The 18841-nt window shown below is 61.9% G+C and overlaps 1 protein-coding gene across 1 annotated transcript; it reads right to left on the bottom strand.

The window, feature by feature from the left end:
* Positions 1-7259: 7259 nt before the first annotated feature.
* LOC106824665 (extracellular matrix protein 2) lies at positions 7260-17088 on the bottom strand. The gene is made up of 11 exons (XM_070502787.1): positions 17002-17088; positions 14788-14809; positions 14386-14580; positions 13254-13637; positions 12597-12881; positions 12183-12298; positions 11626-11758; positions 11235-11392; positions 10650-10789; positions 8164-8490; positions 7260-7682 (listed from the first exon to the last, which is right to left on the bottom strand). The coding sequence occupies exons 3-11, from the start codon at positions 14549-14551 to the stop codon at positions 7502-7504; spliced, it is 1890 nt and encodes a 629-aa protein (XP_070358888.1). The 5' UTR covers positions 14552-14580; positions 14788-14809; positions 17002-17088; the 3' UTR covers positions 7260-7501.
* Positions 17089-18841: the final 1753 nt, after the last annotated feature.

Below are 18841 nucleotides of genomic sequence, written 5' to 3'. Positions count from 1 at the left end.
AAAAGTTCAAGGCGGGGTGGGGCACCAGGAAGAGGTGCGTCCAATGGGAGGAGAAGAGGGACGAGGTCTGAGGGTCCTGCCCACCTGGCCAGCTATCATTTAGTCATTCAGTGCCCAGCCCAGGGCCAGCACGCAGGTGGGCTCTAGAAGGCTCTGCCTGTGGCAGTGGCTGGGCCCGGTCCCCCTTCCTGTGCAGCAGCACCATTCATGGTCCCTGGGACTCATGGTGGCCTGACCAAGCTGTGATGCCTGCCTGCGAGACACTTCCAGGCTGGGCCAGGGCAAAGGGAACTGAGGGAAAGCAGGGTCCAGGCTGGGAGCTCCGTCTCTGTCTTGTTTCTGTGGGCAAGGAGGTGGCAGGTGGTTGGGACTAGGAGACTGGAGGGAACACATGCCCTTCCAGGCAAGAGGAGTCGGTTTGTCTGCTCGTTTGTTTGGATTTGTTACTGTTTATTGGAGACGTGTTCGGACATCTCTGGCAATAGAAAGACTAACATGGTGAAGCCCATGCAGCCCGCCAAGCTGCAGCATCCCCAGCCCGTGAGCATCCCCAGTCACGGCTGGGAGAAGGAGAAAGAGGGTCCAAGACACGTATAAAACACTGTGCTCTATGGAAGAAGCCAACTGCAAAAGCCCACATATTGTGTGATTCTGCATGAAACCTCCAGAACAGGCAAATCTATAGGGGCAGAAAGTAGACTAGTGTTTTCTCAGGGCCGGGGGAATGTGGGATGGGGGGTGACAGTTGGAGGGATGAGTTTTCTTTTTGAGGTGACGAAAATGTTCTAAATTTGACTATGGTGATGCCGCACACCCTGGGAATATACTAAATAAAAACCATTGAATTGCACATTTTAAATGCGTGAATTGCATGGTATGTGAATTATATCTCAATAAAGCTGCTTTAAAAAATGAAAAAAACCCAACCCACGTAAGACATGCCCATGGCCCAAGAAGCTGACTCCAGGTCCTTCTCCACACACAGGCCTACAGGATGGCAATGGGCTTAGACTGCTCTGTGCTGGGCGGCCCCCCGTGGCGCTGCTCGCCAGCCCTGCCTCCCCTCCTCTCTGCTCCCTTCCCTCCTACCCCATCACTTACTGAGTAAGGCCCCACTTGGCCTCGTGCCCCCAGCCAGCTCTCTGCTGGGCCCTGCACTGCTCTGGGGGCTGGGATCCCAGGAGCCGTCACTCAGGGCCTCGGCCTCCAGGAGTCCCAGAGCCGGTGAGAAGAGCCCTGAATCCAGCAGTCAGGGCTTTGCTGGGGGAAGCCCCCTCTGGGGCCTCTGGGGCTGGACTCTGAGCTCTGGGGAGAGGAGACTGGCACACTCTTGTTTCTTGCATCCCCAGGGCCACACACAGTGCCAGAGGCTCAGGAAGGCTTCCTGGAGGAGGTGACTTGGAGCAGACAAGTAGGGAAGAGGGACGTTGGCAGTGGAAAGAAAAGGACACAGCAAGGTGCAGAGGGTGTGCGAGCAGGTGGGCCGACCTGCTCCCTAACACAGTGCTCACCCTCAGGTGTTCCTGGAGGGAGCTTGGGGATAGTGAAGAGGCAGCACTCTGCACGGGGCACTTGTGCACCTTGGAGCTCTTCCCCAAAGTTGGGGGATGCATCTGGGGCAATATTTCCGTAACTACGGTTCTTGCGCCTGGAAGGCTCTTGTGTCTGTGGTTTGCAGTCTGCAATAAGCCATAACTGAGTCACTCGGCCTGGCCCTCTAATTTGGGGGCCACTCCCAGACCAGCCAGGCAGCACCTCAGTCCTAGGCTTCCCTCCCCCCCCCCCCCCCCGCCCTCTCCCTAGGCCTCGGCTCTCTGCAGGCCTGAGGACAGCACGTCCTTGCCGACTAGCAGGACCCCGTGGCCTCCTGCCCTCTGGCCTCCCAGGGCTGGGAAGAGGCAGCAGGAGGCAGGGAGGGCAGGCGTGAGGGGAAAGGCAGGAAGGAAGAGCAGGCATTTCCTGAGGCCCTGGGGGTCTGGAGGAGGCCGAGGCACAGCTGTCTTAGCTCTGCAAGAACGATGGCAGACAAGGCTGGCCAAATCACAGGGGCGGGAGTCGGGGGAGGAGAGCCCTCTCCCAGCATGCCCTGCACCTCTGGGACACCACCTGACAAGCTCCCAAATCCCCAGCCTGGAACTTCTCCCAAAGGGCTGCCAGTGCTGGGTGATCCTGCTGCCATCCACTGGCCCTTCAGCCCCGAGCCACTCTGCAGGCCCCTCTGCAGAGGACCCTTCTCCTGCAGAAGGAGCCAAGAACTCAGCCCTCTCGACCCAAGAAAGGAGCCGGTGGCTGGCCAAGGCTTCCTGGGAAAGCTTCCTGCCCCTGGCCCTCCCCACCCGCCCAGGCCACACTGCTGGCTCACTGCTGGGAGCAGCTGGCCCCCACCTAGCCCTTGTTGTGTTGCTACTGCTGCCGCAGCCCACTCCCCAGTGCCCAGCCTGGAGCCCCAGAGCGCAGGGCAAATGCTGGAAGGTAGAGGGACGTGGGGGGGCAGTTGGGAGACAGGAAGAAGGGGCAAGGGCCTCTGGAGGAGAAGGCCTGTGTGGAGGAGGGAAGGGAGCAGAGGGGAGGAGAGGCAGGGCTGGAGAGCAGCCGTGAGGATGGCCGGGGCAGCGCAGTCTAAGCCTGTTGCCATCCTGCAGGCCTGTGTGTGGAGAAGGACCTGGAGTCAGCTGCAGCTGTCCCCCCACAGCTGGCGTGCAGCTGTTTGTACCCTGGCTTCAAAGCTGGAGGAGGAGGCCCAGGAGAGAAGCGGGGTACCCAGAGGGCAGGCCTCAAGCCGCTGGTTCCCTTTGGGCATGAAACTCTGCCTTTTCTGTGGGTCCCTGGAGGGCAGAGCTGGGGAACCTGGGAGGTGGCCCAGTGGGCGGGGCTCCCAGGGACCCAGAAGGGGCCCCTACAGAGCTGGCAGCAGCTGAGAGAGCACCCCTTGAGCTCCAGCCCACCCAGCTGCTGGCCCCATGAGCCTCTGGGGCCTGGAAAGAGCAGCCTGACCCTGAGCTTCGGGGCCCTCTGCCAGCCCCCTTCCAGGGCCTTCCTGGCCTCCCTGGCCTCCCTGCCCTGCTGCATCCGGCTTGCCCCCTGCTCACTCCCTTCTGCCTCTGCATATTGCTCCCCCTGTCTGTGCTTCCCAGATCCCCACTCCTTTCTTGGGTCTCCCGTCTTCCTCTCTGTTCCTTCTCTGGGCACTGAGTCAGTCAGCCCTGACTTCCACTGCTCCCCCTGCCCCTGGGCGCATGTGCTGCTGGACCAGAAGCAAGGATGTGCATGAGGAATCACGATTGTGCCTGAGTGTGATGAGCAGAGGAAGGAAATAGCTCAGGCCTAGGTGCTGGCAAGAGATGGGGGTGCAGGGAGGGCTTCTGGGAGGCGGCAGCTCTCCAGGGGTGCCCTGGGGCTGCCTTTCATACCCTCCCCGGAGCGCTGGCCCAGGGCTCTTGCAAAACCAGCCCAGAGCAAAGGATCTTACCCACGGGAGCCCCCTTATGCCCCAGCCTCCAGGATGCATTCCAAGTCAGGGACACATCACACACACACACATCAAGTTCCCTTCTTGAGCAAGCAACCTTGCCCAGAACTCAGCCAAGATGTGAGATTTCAGAGAGGGCCCTCAAGGCTTCCAGGCACTGAAGCCCTTGAGCCCATGCCGGTGTCTCCAAGTTCATGGCCTTGCTCGGTCCTTACCCACAGCCTGCTGGCTTCATCTACCCCCAATCTCCACACCCTCAGGAGCTGGGCAGGGGCACTGTGAGGGTCAGATCCACAGTCACCAGGGGGTGGCCTCGCCCACCTCGAGGGTCCCTCGGGGCCAGAGTCATGACATCACGGAGCCCCAAGGCAGCACTTCTAACCTGTGATCACAGGGACCCTCTGGGTGCACGGGGCCCGGGACCATTCCGGATGAGGTTCATGCTAACAGGCCCAAGAGGGAGTTGAGCTGCTGCGGAGTAGGCCGAGCCTCCGCTCTCTCGAAGCTTCTCTATGCTTATGGCCGAGGCGTGGCTGGTGAAAGCTGGCACTCTCTATGCCAGAGCTTTTTTTGACCTTCCCCTGAGAACATAATCACACAGCAGCTCTCTGCCCCAGGCTGCCAGGGCTGTAATTTCAGGGCCCAGAGGGGGCTCTAACTATCTTTAGACAGGCACGGTCTGGGGTGTGGCCAGATGAGGGCAGGTGGACGGGGCTGCGCCACAGGGAGGCATCTGTGGCCTGCCTGGGAAGTGAGTAAGATATAGGGAGGCCACGAGTCACTCCAGGGCCCCCCATGGTCTTCCCTGAGGGAGGCCAGCCACCAGGAGCAGGGCCCAGAGCTGCCTCCTACCTGCAGTGGCTGAGGGCAGGTGCAGGAGAGGGGGCTGGGCAGCCAGTGTCACCGGATTGGCCCCACATGGCCGCCATGGTGGCAGCTGCTACAGGCGCAGGGCCTGGGAGAGGCATAGGCATGGGCACACCACACTGGACACAATCTTTGCCTTCCTCGGCTCTCTGTGCCCCTTCCTGGGCCTGTTTCTCCTGGATGAGGGGACTTGAACCAAGCTTGCCTCAGCGCGGGGCATGAGGCAGGGGGAAGGCTGGGGACTAGCTGTGCAGAAGGCTAGGCCAGAGCCTGGTGAAGGAGCAGGAGGGCTGTCCCTCTGGCTGGCGTGCTGCTGATGGAGAGAAGCAGGCAGCTCGGAGGAGAATTTGGAGGCTAAGGCACAGGACTCTGGGACTGTGGCTGGGAGGGGGCACCCCTGCTGCCCGTCTCCACTCTCTACTTCTCAGGCTTGTTAGCCTATGTATGCCCCTCCTGTCCCTGCTATTCCCACTATCTTTACCTTCAGTCCCACCCCCATCACCTCAGTACCCGTGTCTCAATCTGGGGATTGATGAATGCCTCCCTTCTTGCCACCTGACCCAAGTCACTCCTACCCTATTGTCACCACCATTACAATGATCATTACAGTGTCCCCCCAGATGCCCAGTACTTCGGGGTTACCAACTAGGCTGTGCCCACTGCTGTACCCTCTGCTAGAGCCAGCATTTGCCCCCAAGAGGAGCTTGGCGAGCAGGCATGAGAGAGCAGGGGAGAGGGGGTGGGGGCATGGGTGAGGAAGAGGCGGGCGCACGGTGACAGGCAGGCTGGGTCCTGCCACCAGGTGTCGGCTGCGCCACACTCGCTCCCCTGACTGGGGCTCTGTCTGAGGCCTTCCCTGGCTGTGCTCTGAGAGCCCCTCCCACTGGGGGCATGCCATACTGCCACAGCCACCTTCCCACTCGTCCTGAAGCCTTGGGCCTCCAGCTGCTGGCACCCCAGCCCTGAGCTCCAGGCCCTTCTGGGAATGGCCTGGGCTGAAGAGAGCACCCTGGCTGCAGTCAAGCCCCCTCTGCTCAGGAATGTCACCGAGGGATTGGCCCCTGTGCCTGGGTTCGGCCTACCTGGTAGCAGCCCCAAGGGCCAAGAGGCTTCCTGTCTGAGAGGTGGAATTAAGCTGGGCAATCATCTGTGGGCTGCCTGCCTCCTCCACCCCCCTGCACCCTCCTCTCCCTCCTGCAGCCCCTGCCCCCCACTCCACCCCATGGCCAGGTTGCCCTGACAAGCCGCTGGCCCTTGAGTGTGGCCCTTCTCCTCCCAGGCCCTCTGGCCTTATGTGCTCAGTAGAGGTAAGAACGTGGAGGCGGGGCGGGGGGGGGGGATGGATGTTGGGGGAGGGGGGTGGTCACCCAGCCCAAACTTTCTGTGCCTTCCAGGTCCTGACCTCTGTGACTGTGGGGATGGAGGGAGCCAGGGGCTGACCAGAGCAGGAGGGGCTGGGCCAGGGTGGCTGGCTGGGGAGGAGGGGTCGTGAGAGCTGGGGAAGCAGTGGCCAGTGTCTCAAGGGCTGCTGACCCCAACCCAGCCCAAACAGGAAGTGCCCTATCTGTGGGCCCAGGCCCGGGAGGAGAAGGAATGCAGGGATGAGTCCAAAGCAAACACTCAGCCAGCTTCCCAGGCCTCTCCCCGCCCCCGCCAGGGCCTGGCCCTCGCTCTGCTACGAACTTGGGGCGGGGGGGGGGGGGGGGGGGGGGGGGGAGGGATGGCTACAGATTGGAACCAATGCAAAACTCAAAGTTCCCAGGGCCAGACCCCAGCCAGAGGTGGTGGGAGGGCAGGGTCTCCGCAGGGGGCAGTTGCTACCCTTCCTCATCCAGCGGCACTGAAGACTGGGGCCAGTTCTACTCCCGCCACACCCTTGATGCCTGTCGCTTGCCTGTCTCCCCAGCCCCCACACCACCATAAACCCCCCACACCCCCGGGGCAGGGCTGGGTCCATCGTGCTCCCTGCCGGTTGTGGCCCGCTGTCCCTCACCCTTGCTAGTACCGAGCAGGGTGGCATCTTGGGCTGTTGAAGCTGACCTAATGACTCCACCCTGTTCCCAGTGGCTCCCTCACACAGGCAGGGCAACTGCTTCAGTGGTCTCAGGGGGCTCCTCAGACCCTGTGTCCCCACCCAGCACAGCTGGCTGGTCCCATCCTCAGGCTCAGCAGGGCTGAGCCCTCACAACTCACTGGTGTCTGCATCTGCCTCCCTGCAACTCGGGTGAGGCAGCAGTCGCTGCGGGGCCTCCAGGGCTGGGCCTGGCCTCCCAGGGACCAAACGCTCACTCCCCAAGAGTGGTTGAGACGATGGTGCTATGGTGCTCCCCACCCTCCCCTGACACCAGGTTGCAAGAGGGCACATCAGGGACCCACATCCTTGGACGCCTGTGCCTGCCCCCACAGGCTGTGGGTAGGGCCCTAGGGACCCACAGGATGGGGTTGAGTGAACTGGGGATGAGTGTGCACTGGGGATCAGGGAGGGGAGAACCAGATGAGGGCCCTGGTCCTGGAATTGGGGGAGCGGGAGAGAAAAGGCGCTTCTGGCCTCGGTGCAGGCGTGGGTGTAGGTGGCTCCAGGACAAGGGCAGGTGCCTCCATGTCAGCCTGCTCTGCCAGCCGAGCTCACCTCTGTGTATCCATGATGCCTGGCCAGGGACGCTTCCTGGATGAGAGGTACTGATGCTGTCCTTAGTAAAGGAGGTGAGCCTGACCCCCAGATGGCTTGCGGCCGAGCCGCAGGGGACTGCAGGACCCTGGCCAGGGCAGGTGGGGAGGTTCTCAGAGAAGCTTTTGGAACGAGGCCCTCTTAACCCTCTGCTGACAAAGCAGTGTCCAAGATACGGGCCCGGGGCTCCATGCCCAATGGAGAACCAGCGTGCTCATGTGGCTTAGATCCGGGAAGGAGGGAGGGAGGCTGGTGGAGCTGCGCGGGCATGAACGAGATGCATTTATTATGTTCAAGTCCAAACCAGCACCGCACCCTGCTGGGCCATTTCCTAAGTGAAGGGGCCTCAGGAGTCAATGGGAAGTGGGCGCATCTGAAGCATCAGGGTCTTCTAGATCTTTCTCCCAGTGGTGCAAAGATCAAGTAGAGCTGGGCCTGAGCCCTCACCACCACCAGTCCCGAAGGAGCAGGGGGCGGGGAAGGTTGGCAGGGTGGGGTTAGGAGCCCTCCCCCTCCCCCTGCTGGGGCTGGAGGACCACACTGTGGTAGGCTCGGATGCAGGAGAAGGCAGTGGGTGGGATTCGGCGCCGGTCGATGAGGTTGTTCTCCAGGTGCGTGGAGATGAGGTTGGAGTCCTGGGCCACGCGTGTGTCACAGATGGAATTCAGGGGCACGTATCTGTGAAGGGGGGATGGCGGGGCCGAGCAGAAAAGAGAAGATCCCAGAAAGGGGAGACAGGCATCAGGCAAGAGGAGAGAAAGAGAGGGCCCCACGGTCAGGGGGTGGTGAGACTGAGGCACAGAGACCAGACCCAGGGTGGAGGGTCAGGCAGGTACTGACACCACCTGCTACCTCTCCACTCAGGGCTTAGCCCTTGTTGCTGGAATTCTGCTGTCTGCAGCCCTCCACCTTGGCTGTAGCCTCTGGGCACAGCCTCCCATCATGGTAACCAAGACGGATGGATGGGAGCGGCGAAGGATTCCACCCCTCTCCACAATCCCACCCTCAGCCTCTGAGGCCCCCAGGTGAGGAGCCCATAGACCATCCCTCCCTAGCCCACCTAGCAGGCAGGGCCTCCTGGCCTCAGCTTCCCCTTCCTCCCCAAGCTGGCAGTGGGGAGGGGTGGGACAGCAGGGCAGGCACCGGCAGGTGGCCCCACCTGATCTTGTTGTGGCTCAGGCGCAGCACCTGCAGTCGCCTGAGGCCCAGAAGGCCCCGCGGGATGGCCTGCAGCTGGTTGTGGTCCAGCAGCAGCTCAGCCAGGGAGGCGTGCAGGCCCAGGAATGACACGCTGTGGATGCCATCGGCGCCCAGGCTGTTGTGGGACAGGTGCAGGAACTCCAGGCCTGGCTTCATGTGAGCGAACACGTAGCCAGGGATGCGCTCGATGCGGTTGTGGTGCAACGTCAGGTGCCGGAGGCCCCGCGGCAGGAAGGAAGGCACGTGCACCAGCCGGTTGTGGGACAGGTCAAGGGTCTCCAGCTTCCTGTAGGGTGGAACACACGGGTCGGTTTGGGGTCAGCTGGTGGCACCTGGCCAGAACCACAGCAACAGCTGGAGCCCAATTCAGGGTCCCTGGTTCACACTCAAGAGGAGAGTGGGGATTTGCCCCCAGACAGAAGCCAAAATCAGAGCTTCCAACAGCTGGGAAGGGCCAGGAGGCCTGCGGCAGCCTCACCATGAGTCAGGCCAGGCCCTGTCTGGCTTCTGTGTCCTCCTCTGTCCCTGAAGCCGGGAAGAGGGGATCTGGATGGGGCCCTTCCTCGCTCACTGCAGGGTTGGCGATGCTGGCCCAATTCTTTCCCACCCTCCGGGCCTCCTAAGATTTCCACCTGACAAGGGAAATACAAATGGAGGTACCTGCGATCTGGGGAAAGAGGCGGGGGCGGGTGAGCTGTCACCCCATCTTCCCCACTTAGGCCTGTTCCTGCTCTGCCCTTCCTTGGCCTCACGGCCCTCTCCTCTTGTCCTCTTCCTGCCTCACCCAGGCTAATAAGCAGAAGACAGACGGGAAGGGAAAGAAAAATAAGGCTCCCAGAGGGTCAAGGCCAGGCGACCCCGAGGGATCTGGGAGGCAGGCAGTGAAGCTCAGGCCACCGTGAGCCCAGGTCACACCACGGTGGGTGAGGACAAGGGCTGGTAGGGAAAGGCAGGGGCAGAGGGTGGTGAAGCTCCTAGAATGGGTCAGAGCAGGGAAAGTGGCCTCTCTCAGTGACATCCCCCAGCCCCTGCGGTGGGGTCAGTCCTTTGGCCTTGGGGCCCATGACGCCCTCAGGCAACAGGGTGGGGGCTCCGGTGCCTCCTGAGCCTGTTGAGCCGGCTGCCCCCTCCCCTCCGACCAGCCAGAGAAAAGCTGGGCGGCGCCGGCCCAGGCTTGACTGGCCGCCAGCCCCCTGCCCAGGCCCCGCGGCGGGAGTGGAACGGCGGCAGGACGGCCCCTCCCTGGGCTGCTGTCTGCTTTCTTTTGCCCCCTTGGCAAGAGGGGGAGAGGAAAAAGGAATAATTAAACCCAAACGTCCTGGTAACTTTTTCCTGGAACATGAAGATGCAGGGCGGGAGGCTCCAGTCCCTGGAATGGCGGGTAGGACTGTCTGTTGAGCCCCCCCACCCCGCTCCTTGGTGGTTGTCAGACCCCATGGATTGTACCTCTCCAGCTCTCCCCCTACTCCAGAAACCACATCCTGACTCCTTAGACATTGCCTGTAAGGGCCAGGTCTCCTCCTGGACCCCTCCTGCCAGTGTCCACTCAGCTGTCCAAACGAGATCACAGGGACTCATCCTGGACCCTTCTTGCGGTGGGGCGAATAGTGGCCCTCAAAAGATACATCTACCCAGAACCTGTGAATGTGACCTTATTTGGAAAAAGGGTCTTTGAAGATATAATTAAATGAGGATCTTGAGATGAGATCATCCTGGAGTAGGGTGGGCCCTAAATCCAACGACAAGTGTCCTTATAAGAGACAGAAGAGGAGACACAGACGCGGGGGAGAAGGCCACGTGGAGACAGAGGCAGGGACTGGAGTGAGGTGGCCACAAGCCAAGGAACACCTGGGGACCCCAGAAGCTGGAAGAGGCAAGAAGAGTCCTCCCCTAGAGCCTGCAGAGGGAGCACCGCTCTGCCGACCCGTGGTTTCGGACTTCTGGTCCCAGCACTGCAAAAGGAGAAATCTCTGTTGTTTTAAGCTGCCCAGTTTATGGTACTTTGTCATAGCCACTCCAGGATACTTAGACACCTCTCTTTCTCGTGCCTTGCCATCTCTTCCTTGCCCCTTTCATGCCCCTGTCGCTTCCTAGCTAGACTTAGCACCAGGTCAGCTCTCACCACCTGCACTGCCCCTCTGTCCAGGCCCACAGCACCTCCCAGGTGAGCTTCCTGGGGGCTGGCAGGGCAAATCCAGGCCTGGGCAGGGGAGGGGGTTTCTGTGGCTTTCAGGATTCTGCCAGGTGGGAGGGACAGAGGGGGATCTTGGAGGAGCACAGGTGACCCAGGCCCAAGCAACAGGGCCACCCTGGCCCTCTCCACCCCCCTCCCCCCCGACCCATGCCTCACTCTCTGGCTTCCTTTGGGCACATCTTCTTTCTCTGGCCTCCATGTGCCCATCACAGGGAAGCTCAGGTGGTGCTAGAGCAGGCAGTGGCACTCACGGGAGATCGATCCAAGCACGGGGTGCAAGCCGGTCCTCCTGGAGCCGGTTGTTGCTGAGCACCAGCACTCTGAGGTTGCGGCTGCGGTTCAGGGCACCCTCCGAAACTTCCTCAATGGCATTGGTGCTCAGGTGCAGCTCCTAGGGCCAGGGCTTGGGGTGAGGGGCCCACCTGCTACTCCCTTCCACCTGGCCCCGTCCATGGGACTCAGGTGCCACCTTCTCTGCTCCTCTTGGGGCCTGGCCATCTGTGCAAACGATCCCGGTGACATCTGCCAGCAGTGCCATGGCTCCTCAGAAGCCCACAAGACACAGTCCCAGAGAGTACTGCCAAGCATAAGTGGACTGTGTGGCCCAGAGGGGGCATGGGCCTTGCTCAGGGACACCCAGCAGGTCCATGAGGGTCTTCAAAGCCCAACTCTGGGCTTCTGGAAGGCTGCTCAGGTGGAGGGGAGGCCCTTTGGCACTGAGGCCTTGTGGGTTTATCGTCAAAATTCCCCCCATGGGCAGCTCTACTTGCCGGCGGCAGATGCTCTGGTCTTTTGACCACAACATTGCCTCCCCGGGCTCAGGGCTCCCAGCTCACCTGCAGGGAGGCTGGCAGGCCAGGCGGAATGGTCCGCAGCTGGTTCCGGTCCAGCCTCAGGTAGACCAGGCTGCGTAGGGGCTGGAAGGCCAGGGGGGAGATATTCCCGTCATGCAGCTGGTTCCCTTCCACCTCCAGTGTCAGCAGCTGGCTGAGCCCTGCAGGGCGGGCAGAGGGGTGTGTCAGCTGACTACAGAGCTCTGAAGGCCTCCTGGGAGCTGCCGCTGTGGTTCCAGAGACCCCCTGCCCCTAGAGGCCAGGGCCATTTTCCCAGGCTGGTGCTCCTGTCTCTGCCCTCCAGCCAGGCTGTCCTGGGCAGACCCTCTCCTTGCCTGCACCTTTCCACAGCCTCCCTGGCTGCCCAGGCCCAGCCCCCGGCCCTCGCCCGCACCCTGGAAGCTGCTGTGCTGCAGGCCCTGCAGGAGGTTGTCGTTGAGTTTGAGCTCTTGCAGGGAGGTGGGCAAGGCTGGCACTGTGGACAGTGAGTTCCCATCCAGGTTCAGCCGTTTCAGCCGAGTCAGATTCTGGGGGAGGTGGGGAGAAGAGGAGGCTGGGGTGCTGCTAGCTGGGAACAGGCCTTCTTGGCATGCCTTTGGGCTCAGCCCGCCCAGGGGGCACCTCTATTTGGTTGCATCATGGCTTCCTAGTTCCCAATTGGACCAGGCTTGTCTGGGGATTTCTGGAACCCCCTTTAGTTTCTCCCAAGAGTCCTGCTCCCTCTTGGGGCCCAGGGATCTCTGCCACTCTCCATACTCCCAGCTATGGACCGTGTCACCCTAAATCACCAAAGCCCACCATGCTGGGTGCTCTGTGCAGTGCTTCCTCCAGGCCTTATCCCCCAGGCAGGGCGGGGCAAGGACAATGGACACCTGGAGCCATGTCAGACCTGCCAGTCCTCTTCCCCAGCCCAGGTCCCCAGGGAGAGCAGGTGGAGGGGCCGCTGCGCACCTTGAAGGCATGAGGGTGCAGGCCTCGGGCATCCAGCTTGTTCTTGCTCAGGTCAAGCCATTCCAGGTTGGGCAGCCCCAGGAATGTGTGGGCTGGGATCTTGGCAATTTCGTTCTCTGTGTACACATGGGGCGGCCATATTCCAGGTCCCTTTCTCCCCCTCCCCTCTGCCACACTGTACCTCCCTGAGGCCAGAGGCAGCAGTGATACGCTCCTTGAAGGAGCTGGCTCTTCTGGCTATCCCAGGTTGGGGCATCTTCTCACTGCCAACCAGGACCCACAGCGAGGTGGGCCATCCCCAGGGCACAGCAGGGTGGCAGCCACAGTGGCCGAAGCCCCACTCGAGGGGAAGCCCGGGCATGGGGCCTTCTCACCCCTGCTGCGGGGGACGGGTAGAGGAGATGGGCCACCCACCTGCCAGGTAGAGTGTGGTCAGGCCAGGGTCAGTCAGGGCAGGGACGTGCTTCATCTTGACGTTGCCACAGGCAATGGCCGCCCGGGCCAGGAGGCAGGAGGCCGGCAGGGAGGGCACAGCTTGCTCAGCAGTGCCCAGGTCTGCAAGCCTGTGCCCGGGGCCTTGACTGCTTCCGGGCCTTTTCTGCCCATGGCCTGTGGTCCTCAGGATGCTGCTGCCACCATGGCCTTGGCTGCGGTCTTTCTTTTGACGCCAGCCCCCTCGGCCAGGTTGGTGGGAGGACCCTGGAGGATGGCAGACATGGCCCCAGCCTGGTCACATAGAAACAGGGGCCCCCTGCATCTGCCAGCCACCCAGCTAGCCAGGCTGGAACAACAGGCCACTGGACCCTCTTTCCTTGGCACCAAGGGCAGAGAGGCCCACATGGGGGCCCTGAGGCTGGGGAAGGGGACCTGCCATGGAGAGTTCCCCTCCTGCCCCACACATGAGGGTGTTCAGCTTGGGCAGACTGAGAGCGGGGCGGGGTCTGAGTGGCTGGTGACACTGGTGAGATTAGCGTGAGATTGGCCAAGCCTTGGCCACTTTGGACTCACACATGGCCCCGTTCCCCTGCCGCAGGCCCCATCTGGGGCCCGCCTATCCCGGCCAGTCCTCACCTTTGGGGGGCCTCCCGAGCTTCAGGCCTCTGCTCCTGGCTTCGCGGACTCTCGCCTTCCTGCCCTGGCCCTTCTCACCAGCCACTGCCCCATCTTGGGCTCGGGGGGCCCTGCTGGCCTGCAAGGGCCTGAGTTTGGCGGCCTGGGGCTTTGCTGCCTCAGCCCCTGCTGCCGCTGTGGCCTGGGGCTGGGCCCACTCGGTGCTGGGCTCCTTGTTATGACCCTGTTCCTGCTCCCAGGCTGCTGGGGGCAGCTCCTTCCTCTGGGCCAGCCCTGGTCTGGCAGGGGCCTTCCAGCCAGGGGCTGGGGGCTGGGCGGGGTCTCCGTGGGCTCCGTCCTCAGGCCTGTCCGGGTCGCCGTTCCTGGGAATTGGTCGCACCTGACCTACAGAAGGAGGTGGGCTACAGCTGGTGTGGGCTGGGGTGGCTGGGACCCCTGCATGGCTGAGAGGCAGCATCTCCTTCCCCTCGAGTTGTAGATCAGCCACGGGGGCTGTCAGCCATGGCAAAGGAGGGCCAATAGCCCCTAGGCCTCCCCTCCACCATGTGGCGGCCCCTCATTAACCAGCGCTGACCATGGGCCTCCCCTGCAGGTCTTGCTGTCTGCAGGCAGCGGGTGCCTGGGCCCACCCACTGGTCCCTCCTGCTCCACTCCCAGGCCTGGGGTGAGGACACCAAGCACGGTGCCAACCACTGGCGTATGAGATGAAGGCCACACCACAGCTGGTCTCCTCGGGCCCTTTGTGCCACCCCATCCAAGCCCCAGACCCTCACTTGCAGCCTCTCACACTTCTCCCAGTCTCCCTAGTAGGCCTGCACAGCTGACTCAACTCCCAAACCAGCAAACCTGGATCCATTCTTCCAGCCCCAGCTGCAGCAGCCTCTGCTAGGGGGGCCTCTCCCTTCCCCTCTCCCTACCTCTCAGAGTCTGCAATCGCCCCTCACCCTCCAGGGAGGGTTCCCTGAGGCCCATTGGGCCCCTCCCAGCCCCTGCCCAATCACCCAAGGTAGGCACCAGGCGGGCAGCCCCAGGGTGACTGGCTTTCTCGCCCTCTGCCCCAGCCCCAGGGTCCCGTAGCAGGGCAGGGTGCTCCCCTCCTGTCAGTCTCTTCCCGCTGGTGCCACCTACTCACCATCGGGGGTCCTAGGCTGGCTGGGCGGTGGTGGCCGCAGGGTATGCAAGCTCCCGGGTGTTGGCACAGCCATGGGCTCTCTCAGGCTCGGCCCCTGCTTGGCCAGGGCCCCTCTGGGGCAGCAGCCCACCCAAAGAGCCAGGATGGGGAGCAGCATGGTCTTCATGGCCACCTCACGTGGGCCGCACAGGCCACCTGGGCCAGTGGAGGGAGGAATTGCTGGGAGAGGTGGGAGCGGCAGCCACAGCAGGAAGGGACACACGCGGGATGGCATGCAACAGTTCTGCTGCCTGAGCTCTTGGCCCTGGCTGCAGCGCTCACAGCCTCCCCTACTCGCCTTGGCCCTCCCCCAGGAAGCACCCCCTCAAACACACACCTCTCCAAGCCTTGCCCCCGACTTACCCCAACAGTCGCCCGCTCCCACCTGAAGAGAAAGAGAGATTGATTTTTTCTTGGACCCGAGTGCTCCTGTTCTTTTTCTGTAAGGCCTGCATTTATTCTCCACTGGCCCAGGCCCAGTGGCCCCCATGAATGGGGCTTCTGTCTCCAAACACAGTGGGCCTGTGAGGCCCACCACAGAGCAGGCTGCCCACCCCAGGCTGCCAGGTCCTACCTCCATGCCTGGGAAAGGAGAGGGGCTGGGCCATGCAAGCAGCAGACCCCAGGGCCTCCTGGGTCCTCAGGAGAGGGGGCAGGTGCCAGGGCCACCTGGGCAATGGCAGCTCTGGCCCCTCTGGAACCTGCCAAGCCTGTGGGCTTCTGCCATAGGCACCAGTGCTGAGGCCTCCCAATTCCGGAGGAAACAGAACATGTGGACAGAGCTAGGAGGTGAGCGTGGACCCTGGCCCTCAGGGCCCCAGCACCACCTGGGCACGGGCCTGCCTCCGGATGGGGCTGGAGTTCAAAGCTCAGTTCCTGGTCCTTCTACCAGCTCCTGGCCTACCTCTGGGCACCTCCCTTCCCTCCAGACCTCCACTTCCTCCTCTGTAAAATGGAGGTGGGGGAGTTACAGCTCCTGCGGCCCCCTCAGCTGCACCCCACCTCCACATTGGAGTGTCTATGGACAAGGGACTGCTGCGTTCCCTGGCCTGAGGTGGCTTGGCAGTGGCCCGAGTGGGGCCATCTCATAGGGCCCCCAAACTTCTTGGCCCAGAGTCCCAGGTCCCAGTGTGACCACTGTTATCAGGGGCTCCAGAGATGCCCCCATGCCTCACACACACCCTCTCAGTCAGAGGGGCACCTGCGGGTCAGGGTGGGGCCAGGTGGAAAGGAGGCTGGGCTCGAGGGCAGGGGCTGTGGGGTGGAGCAAGAGGCAAAGAAGAGGATGTCTGACCATAGGCCTCTGGGCCAGCTCACAGAGGGTCCCAGCCCCAGACCCGGCAGTGAGAGCCAAGGGCGGGCGGGCGGGGGCTGGCAAAGAGGCCCAGCCTCACCACAGGCTCTTCAGGGCCAGCCTTGAGGAAGGTTTTCCTACAGCTCTGTCCAGCGTTGACTTATGTTTGGAAGCGATCTTAAAAAATGAGTTAATTGTGGGCAAGGCTTGGGTGGAGAGGAGAGGGGAAGTCGGGGGAGGGGGCCGGAAGGGCTGTCGGGAAGGAGCTCTCCGTTGCCATCTGGGGTTCAAGGTCTCTGTCCAGGGCCACTGGGGAATGTGTGAGACCCAGGAGGGGGGTGGGAGCAGGGCAGGGCAAGGAGTCCCCAGCAAGTGGATCTTCAGTGGGTTCCTCAGCATGTGCCCACTCGGGTCTAGGGAACAGCCCGAGTCCTGAGTGCCAGATATATTGCATGCAGGGTATGGCGGGGACATGGGAGTCGCTGCCTTCTCGGAGCCCCCATGCCAGGTAACAGTCCAGTATGAGCTACATGGGGTTTGCCGGCACCCTCCTCCCCCATCCCATCCAGGGCTCTGGTTTATGGCCTGAATTTGGGACCATGCCACACACAGACCAGAGACAGGGACTGTCTGGGGAATGAGCGTGAGCAAGCACCTTAGAAGCCAAGGATGAAGCCACTGTCTGCCTGTGCGCCCGTGGGTAACACAGGATGTCCTGGGCCGGCATTCTGCTGAAGCTGGGGGAGGGGAGCACTTTGGCACAGGAGGCCCGAGGTGAGGTTACCCAGGGATCCTGGAAGACTGAGCAAACACCACCGCCCCAACTACAGAGAAGGAACCAAGAGGGGGTGGGGCTCGCCCGAGTCAGACGCCAGAGGCCAGGCCTCCTGCCTCCTGCCACCAGTCCAGGCATCGCCTGAGGAGGAGGAAGGACCCGCCCGAGGTGGGCCCCTGGAGATAGGCTGTGGTGGGAGTCCTGGCTCTGACCCTCCCCCTGCCTGGGGATGGATTCTGGAATCCTGGCCCCCGACCCATTTCCCCTGTTCGCGCCGCTCCCCAGGCGCTGACTAAACATCCTGCCATCTGGTTCCCATTAGCCGGGCTGGGGGTGGGGGAAGCTTGCTCCCAGGTTTCTCTGGCACAGCGGCCTGGAGGAGGGAGGGACCCCCGCTCCTACCCACCTTGGCAGGAAGGGGTGAGGACTGGAGCACTCTCAGTTCCCCAGCTCCCATGGAGTCCTGTCCTCTCCGCCCTTCCCCCCACTGGGGGCCCAGTGGACCTACTCTGTCCAGTCTCAGGGTGCCCGGCCATCGTGGGGACCTTGAAGGAGCCCCCACGGAGCAGAGTCGGCTTGCTGGGGGCTTGGCAGAACCAGAGGTGCCCTCCTGAGCCCGCCCCTCCTGCACGCAGAGCTCACTCGTGGACTTGGGCTGAGACAGGCAGGGCCCCTGGCCAACACTAACCCTGAGCCCGGTGTCTGGAGTGCAGGGTGGGAGGGGTGCTGGGATTTTCCAGGAACCAGGGATGCAGCCGGGGGTTGCTGGAAAGAGTTTTGGGCTCCCAGCTCTGCCCTTGATGGACCAGCCACGTGATGTTGGGAGCAAGTTTCCCTGCTCAGGACCTCAGTCTCCCCATCTCAATGTGCTGGACGTGGGCTCCTTGGAAAGTTCTAGAATCTGAGAGCTGGAAAGGGCCTACATAAGCTGTATGAGATGATCAAGGTCACTCCTAGCTGCACAACCCCAGGATTCTAAGGGCAAGGAAGGGACTCTTGCCCCTTCTTCTCCTGCCCTTCCCTTCCACGTGGCCACTGTCCACACACGCGTGCACACCCAAGCACACACATACCCTCACAAGTCGGGACTCAAACTGGCAGCTCTGAGGATGCCAAAGCCATGCTCTTTGTCCCTCAAGTCCCCTTAGGACCGCACAGCTGAGAGTCCTCCTCCCACCAAGGGAGGATTGGAGAAGAGAGTGTCAGCTCACCGAACATTCCTGAGCCCCTTCTGTGGGCCAGGCGCTGCTCCGCTGGCCACTGTGTGGTGCAGCAGTGAACCACACGGCCAGCTACCCTGCGCTCACAGGGATCCCATCAGAAGGAAAGGGGCTGGCTATGGTGACTAGAGGGAGGGACATTTTTGACAGGGAATCAGATGAGGACTATGAGAAAGTGACATTTGGGTGGAGACATGAGTGAAGAGATAGCCATGAAAAAAGAGCTCTAGCAAAGAGCTCTCCAAAAAGGAGGGAGGGCCAGTGCAAAGGCCCTGAGGAAGGAAAGGGTTTGGCCCAATTTGAGAACCAACCAGATCATGTGGTGGAGCAGGCTGAGTGAGGGGTGAGGCTGGGGAAGGGCAGGAGGGCCAGCTTGATAGGGCGTCAAAGGGTGGTGGGCCGACTTTGCCTTTGACCTTGAAGGAATCAGGGAGCCACCACAGACTTCTGGGCAGAGGAGTCACATGATCTCACTTACATTATAAAAGGATCCCTTGGGCTGCGGGGTAGAACACAGACTTGTTGGGGGCACAAGCGTGGAAGACCAGAGTCAGTGTGGAGGCAGCTGCGCCCTCCAGGGGAGAGGTGATTTTGGCTGGCCCAGGGTGGAGGCTGCAGGTGGTGGAATGGGTGAAGTCAGGATGATGTGGGCTGAGAGAGCCTGGGGCAGAAGCTGGGGAGTCCAGCTCCTGAGTGTCAGGTGTGCAGTTGGTGATTAGACAGCCAAGCGGTGACATCTAGAAAGCAGTTCCATGTATGAATCTGGAGCTCAGGGTCAAGGTCTGGGCTGCTAGTCCTACCCTCCCACTATCTGTCACTTGGCAAGTACATGGAGGCCCTAGTACACACTAGGTCTTCTGCCAGGTCCCAGGGCAGAAGAGTGGCTCTGCAGCGAAAGACACACCTTTGGGGTGACCTCCCAGAGTAAGTAACATCAAAACTAGTGTGTGCGTGCACGTGTGTGTGTGTGTGCAGGCGTGAGCACGTGCACACCTGCACACAGATGCTGGGTCTACCCACTGGGTCGTGCGGGAGGGTCTGTCTGGCACATGCTCGTGCATCTCTCTTATATAAATATAGGTACACACGGCCTTTGCCCTCTTCAAGCTTTGAGAAGAAAAAAGCCAA

Source organism: Equus asinus, chromosome X (assembly GCF_041296235.1).
Source record: "Equus asinus isolate D_3611 breed Donkey chromosome X, EquAss-T2T_v2, whole genome shotgun sequence".
NCBI classification, from domain to species: Eukaryota; Metazoa; Chordata; class Mammalia; order Perissodactyla; family Equidae; genus Equus; species Equus asinus.
This window is presented reverse-complemented; position numbering and strand designations above follow the sequence as displayed.